The 6855-nt window shown below is 45.7% G+C and overlaps 1 protein-coding gene across 1 annotated transcript; it reads right to left on the reverse strand.

Annotated features, from left to right (window-relative positions):
- Positions 1-365: 365 nt before the first annotated feature.
- Positions 366-5388, reverse strand: klf4 (Kruppel-like factor 4). Its single transcript, XM_035609342.2, has 5 exons — positions 5065-5388; positions 4791-4902; positions 3255-4137; positions 2419-2589; positions 366-1977 (listed from the first exon to the last, which is right to left on the reverse strand). Exons 1-5 carry the CDS (start codon positions 5067-5069, stop codon positions 1802-1804), a joined length of 1347 nt encoding a protein of 448 aa, XP_035465235.1. The 5' UTR covers positions 5070-5388; the 3' UTR covers positions 366-1801.
- Between the last annotated feature and the right edge of the window lie 1467 nt (positions 5389-6855).

Here is a 6855-nt window from a genome sequence, read left to right on the forward strand (position 1 = left end):
CTGTAAAGTGGACATGCATGCAGATGAATACATAAACTATACTTTGAATTTTAAAAACGGGATTGTATTCCCATTTTAAAAAATTCAATTTTGATGGTTTGAGGAAGGATTCGATCATTTTTAAAAACGATAATGAACTTTTTTTAGAAAACCGTTGCGATATTTACAGTTTGTTGGATGAATATTTAAATGTGTCTTTACTGATAGCAGGATTTCATGTATGTAATTTGTCGTGTTTAAATACTGGCATGCTACTTTTCTGTGAGAAAATTCAAGTCCATAAATCCACACTGTAAGAAAATATTCTTTTTTTTTTTTAATCATTAAGCAGAAACATATCAAGACACTATCTTACTGCAGCATCTTAACAGGTTTTTATTCATATTGTGCACCTGAGCTCAGGCACATAGTAGCAGCCAGATCTGGTGTCGCCCTTGAATGTCAGCCAGTAACTCTGTTGTCCTCCCCATTCTTCCCCCTGACAGGTGGAAACAGAACCCCATGGTAACGGGACATTGAAAGAGTGTATTTTCTGAAAATCTTTTTTAACGGCAACATTGTGTTAGATTGCCTGTGGCGATCCCGTGATTATCGGGGGGGGTGTTATGTGTAAGCTCACTGTGAGCTATTGGTGCCATTTAAACTTGCTTTTCCATTATAATACCTGGGAAATATACAATTACCATAACCAACAATGTTCAAGAACACTTCACTTAACATGCATGACATATTTATGCATCTAGTTTTGTTTATTTAGTGGAGTTCACATGATTTATTTATTTTATTTTTGCTATGCTTTCTGATTATGGTGCAGACTGGTAACAGGGTATAAAGACCACTGTGGTTTTCTTATTTCAAATACATTTTATTTTATTATACTGTAAAATACAAAACAATAACAAAGCAATTTTATTTACAAATGTACAAAATTCAAGATTATATTACATATTTAGGCTATAAACAAAACAAACAAAAAAATCTTTGTTCAGAGTTACTCATTCCATACAAAAATATGAATGTCTCATATAAATTATTGCACTTTGCAATTGCAGTGCATTGACGATTGCCATCACCATTTCAAAAGTGAAGTGTTCACCTGATTTTACGTCAGATTGTGGAAGAGGTTTCCAAGAAACACACAAACAACGATATGGCACTTTTTTCATAGTTTTCACCTGTTTGTATATTTTCCCTTAATCTTTGGTACCTTTTCTTTAAAGAAAGCCTTCTTCAGAGTCGCTGAGCACCATTCTGTAAAAATGTACATTGTACCTGACATTGATGGCGTCGCAGGTGAAATGTGTATATAAATATAGACGTATTTATTAATACAGTATTTGGAACAGTGTGTAGTTCTTAACAGATCCTATAATGGCATGTTGCTGGTAGAAGGCCTCTGTAGATATATGTCTGCTGCTCCCGGCTTCCCTGACAAAAATACATTTCCAGTTAAAAGCTGTTGGCACCTGGTCCTCCAAGTTTTGTCGGTTAAATAAGACGCATTCCAGTTTGGTCCCTTATGGAGAAGTTTACAACCCTGGCTGAGAGGTCTCGTCGAGTCACCTGCACAACGCGCGACGACGGGATTAGTCTTGAGAGAGTAATGCTTGGCGGAGTAATGCTCTTTGCCGTGAAACACCACAGCTTGTCTTGTTGGTTGACAACGGCTTGAGGGCAAATTCATGGTTGCAAAAAGAGTAGGGCACAAGTCGGTCCGGGGTTGTGCTGACGCTTTTTTTGTTGTCATTTTTTTTCAGGAGCCTTCATCCACCGCCGTCCGGTCTGGTTCGCCAGTCGAGTCTCATAAGTGTCTCTTCATATGGAGAGCTAGGTGGTCCGACCTCGAGAAGGCCCGGTCGCACTTCTGACACTGAAACGGCCGGTGGCCTGTGTGTTTCCTGTAGTGGCGTGTGAGCTCATCCGAACGTGCAAACTTCCAACCACAGCCCTCCCAGTCGCAGTGGTAAGGCTTCTCCCCTTTGATGGAAACACAATACACACATGGAGCAGTTAGCACTGGCCCTGAGGTTAAACTGGTCCAACCTTCCCCACCTCCGGGAGAAAAGAGGTCCGTCCTGTCCCGCAGCTAGTGCATAAAGGCCAAACTGCTCAGCCTGGGGTTTGCATTTGAGCAGAGATAAGTATCAACCTGTTTCACTGCACCTGCTAAACAACTCCCCTCACCCATCCCACGCCCGTCTAACCCCCATGCACCAGACGTGGTTGCTTTACTTTTCACCTCTGAACAAGGAAAACAGTATGAAAGAGTTAAAACTGTGTTAAAGAGCTCTCGTCCATGGAATACAAGTCTGCGATGAGAATACAAAAAGCTAACTTCATGTGACAGGATTCAAAACAAGACATGAAGAGCACAAAAAAAAAACAAAGGAATGGATGACAGAACATACAGTAACATACCTGTGTGTGTGCGGTGATGTGCTTTGAGGTGCGAGCTCTTTGTGTACGTTTTCCCACAGCCAACATAGTCACACGTGTGCGTGGCGACTCTCTTCCTCGGCCAGGAGCGCCTTCCGCGTTTAGGCTTCGGCTCCTCCGGCAGGCAGTCCCCACTGGAGATCATGAGGGGCTCTGCGGGGTCAAAGGATCAGGGTCAATAATCATTATTGTACCTCGTCATGCTACTGTACCACAGGTATAGAGTAACACGTCAGTGATAACATGGTGTAATGAGGTCAGATTTTTTGTCTTACATGAAAGGCAGGTTACGTTTGACTTTTTGCTAAAGAGAGCACTCACTTAAGAAGACTTTCTTCTTAAACAACACAAATAGCTCCTAACATATCGAGATTTTCAAAAGACAAAAAGCTCAAAAAGGCATCAACAGTGAGATCTGATCTAATAAAAACAACAAAATACTCTTTATGTGATCATGTCGTATTACTTATTTTGGTTGTTTTAAAAGAACTTTATGGTTACAAGAGGATTTTTTTTTGTCCGAGGCCATGGGAAGTAGGTTTTAAACCTTTTTGAATTGCTGGTTTTATTGTATGGGGTATAATTACAGCGCTGAAGCTTGTGTAAGACGTATTTAAATAGACTCTATGGACTGTTCTCTAACATGGTCTCTGTTCGTCTGCTCTACATGGACGTACGTATGCATTTTGTTTGACCAATCGACAAAATCTTAATAACATTTTTACCACATTTGTATTACTGAATTCAGCAGCCACTAAAGACGACGGGGAAGTATAGAAAGTAAGTCTGAGTAATGAAGAGAGGAAATGTGCTCTGACCTTGGTACTGCATGGAGGATGGCTGAGGGTAGGAGGTGTAGCCCTGTGGGGAGCTATGGTGGAATCCCTGGGGAGGTAGAGGGATCTGAGAGTGGGGGTGCCCCAACACCTGGTGCTCCCGGCTCAGTGGATGGTCTGGGGAGAGGGATGAGGATGAGGATAACCTGCCGCCCGTCATGGGCCGCCCGCCGCCAGGGAACCCATGTAGATCCAAGTGGCTGGGGCGTTGCTGCTGGCCCCCTCGGCCCTGGGAGTTTACCCCCGCCAGGTGTAGGTCCATGGGCTGTGAGATGGTGCAGGGGCCGGGGTTCTCCTGCTTTATCCTGTGGCAGGCAAAGGACGGCGAGGCCCGCGACGGAGTTGGGTCTGACACGGCGCTAACGCAGGCCTTGCTCACGCTCACGCCTTGGCTGTACTCTCCCATGTCTAGTGTTGTCTTGACCACGAACTTGCCGTGGAGGCTGGTGGGGTGAAGGTATGCCGGGTCCAACTCCGGTCTCATGAGCTCCGCCACAAAGCCTCCAGAGGGCGAAACGTCACTGAGATCTGGGATGGTATAGAGCAGCTCACTGGCAGTGCCCTGTGGGGAGGGAAGGGGGTAGGATGAGGAGAAGGAGCCCGGGGAAGGAGACAAGTTCTGGCCAGAGGTGCATGCCATGGCCTCCTCCTCCTGCTGTTGCTGCTGCTGTTGTTGTTGTTGTTGCAGCTGAAGAATGGAGTTAGACAGAATGAAGTCGTAGTCCAAGTCCAGGTCTGGCTCTGTGTCTTTCTTGGACATGCTAGGACTTGTTGTGCTGGTGGCAGTGGGATGGTCTGGGTCGGGGCAGTTGCTTCCGGTTGGCACACTGGGTCTCTTAAGAAGGGACAACTCCTCCTTCCATCTCTAAAGGAAAGTTACAGAGGCGTTAGTGACTGTGCCAACACAAGGAAATCGTAACCGGCCCTGGCCTACTTGCAAATATGTTTGTAATAGTTAAGGATATCAGATATTAATGCTTCAAGGAAGAAGGAACCTGGATCTATAATGCGGAGGGATTACTCTGTTCTGACAGCTCGGTTACAGAGGTAGGTCTGGTGAAGCAAGCACGTGGCTTGGCATGGCACAGAGCACTTCCTTAGAATATAAATCTGTCATATTATTCATCAACATTGCAAAAAAAAACAGTAGGAGTGGCACACGGGTGGGTAATGCCTGTCTTGCGAAGCACACACGAATAAATGTCCAGGCTCAGAGTGGGCAACCCATGTGGAAGCCACCGAGCAGCCTTTTACAGAGGTACACCACTTGTTCTGATGGGACGTGAGGGTGCTTTCAGTGGAGATGTTGCAGTAGTCTCCATGCTGCCATTAGACAACCCGGTGCAAACTGGTGCACGCCCCAGCAGAGCATGGTGTCAAGCCCTGGCTGTGCACACAATAACACAGAAAACAGCCTCGCTGGGAATAAAACTGCACAGGCTGCACATCTCATCCACACGTTGGACGATGCCCCGTGGCTGCTTTGGCACCAAGTAGAGAGCGACAAACTATACTCACTAAATTGGCACTTCCTATGGATTTGCTCTTGACACTGGGGCCGGTGGCGAACGTGGATATGGACGGCAGCAGGGTTCCTCCTAATGCCATCTCGACGTCATTTGGAGGCTGCCTGGAAGTGAGAAAGTCAAACGAACAAACAAACAAACAAACAAACAAACAAACAAAAACAGAAAGCACACACATCGTAAATTCCTCGTGGAGTGATCCCGTGCGCAGCGCGGCGGATGCAGCTGTTCATCACTTCAGAAAGTTTTGTCGTCGGGGTGCGCACCTCATCGGTGAGAATCGGGGAGGTCCCGTCGGCGGCTCGTCGGCGGCTCGTCGGCGCGGCCGCGCCGGGCGGATGCGGTCAAAGTCCCCGCGCGTCCAAAGTTTCTGCTCCGCGCGTCTCGCGTTATGCCAGGATCCAGGACATGGTGCCGCCGATGGGCGCGCCGGGCAGCGGCAGCAGCAGCGGCAGTCAGACAAGGCTGACTGATTTGTTGTCTTGGTTTTGTTTTTTAACGCGGAAGCAATTCCCCCCCCCAAAAGATTTAGATATTTTAATTAATATCTGTCCTTGTTTTTTTCTTCTTCTTGTGAACGGGAAGACAGAGAGGCGACGCACGGGGGAATCCCTCGCGCCTGTTGCCATGCAGGGACCGGCAGGCTGAACTGAGACAACCGCGTGAGAGAGGTATCCTTAAATCACTGGAGCAAGGACACGCCTTCGTTGCCCGGCAACAGGCACGGAAAAAACATCACGTGGGGAGAGGCTGGGAGAGAGAGAGAGAGAGAGAGAGAGAGAGAGAGGTTTGTTTGTATTCATAGCAACGGCACCTTTACTGCTGTTCTCCCTGAGAGATGTGGGCGAAGGAGCGCATCTCTTCAGACAAGGCTGACGTGGGAATAACAGCGACTTTGGTTGAATGGTGTCCTGCAGGCGCACACATCACCTGGGTGGAGATACAAGGCGCAACGAGCCCCCTCGTGAGCTGCAGCGGTGAAGGAGCCAAAAAACCCCCCCAAAAAACCCCAGCATGGCTGGATCAACTTTATCTGGGGCCCAGGGGCTGTCATCGCTTGTCGGGCCCCTGTTTACCACCACAGAGCATGGCATTGCTGTTGTTTCCCCAGACACGCTACATCCAACACTGTGTTTTGAAACGCTTTACTGGTGCTATGTTCACGTCTGCTGTCCACACTTTGTTTGATGTTTTTTAATTGATTTTTTGGTCAATTATTGCCTCTGATCATAATTGCCCTCTTTGTCTTTGTTGTTTCTGTGTTGGAACTGCGAACAACTCACTTTTTACAACAGATGTGACAAGTGTCGGACAATCATCTTTGAAAATGCATCATATTTTATAATAAAAAAGTGGAGGCAAAAGTACAGTATTTCCATTGCATGCAAAACTGTACTGTACAAGAAGGATAAAGTTACATAAAATGGAAATAATCAACTCAAAATTGTACTATACACATTGTTAGGGTAAATGTGCTTCATAACTTTCAAGCACAGATGAGCCACGACTGAAAACTGAAGTCGCACCGAGAGGCTCCTGGTTAGGTGGGTGGTCATCGTTAATCCGTTCATCAAATAATAACACTTATTCATTTGGTATTGCTGCTGTATATACTGATGGTTACAAGGGAAGAAAGATGAAGTGCAATACTTTTTTTTCTAACCAAATAATTATTCTATATGTAATTAAAAAAGTATTATGGGCACCCCCATGTTGGGATTAAGTTACATCCCTGGATTGCGATAGGAGCAGCCAAACCACAACACATGCATGCACCCTTACAAATAGAGATGGTGAGGTCATTTTGCGGGCGGCACTATTATCTTTTATGTCTGCATCAGGCAAAAAGAGACGTACTGTACGATACTGTATGTACTGTGTTTACACGTGTACTGTAAAGTCACAAATTATCAGAGATGATGAGTTTTTAACCATTGAATGTCTTGAGACAAATATCAGAGTAATGTGATTTATAGGGCATACACATACAGTAAGTAGCTAACAGTCACTTACTGTGGTGACAAGTTTCAATGTTATGTTTCTTTAAAAAGAGTTTT

Source organism: Scophthalmus maximus, chromosome 20, assembly GCF_022379125.1.
Source record: "Scophthalmus maximus strain ysfricsl-2021 chromosome 20, ASM2237912v1, whole genome shotgun sequence".
NCBI classification, from domain to species: domain Eukaryota; kingdom Metazoa; phylum Chordata; class Actinopteri; order Pleuronectiformes; family Scophthalmidae; genus Scophthalmus; species Scophthalmus maximus.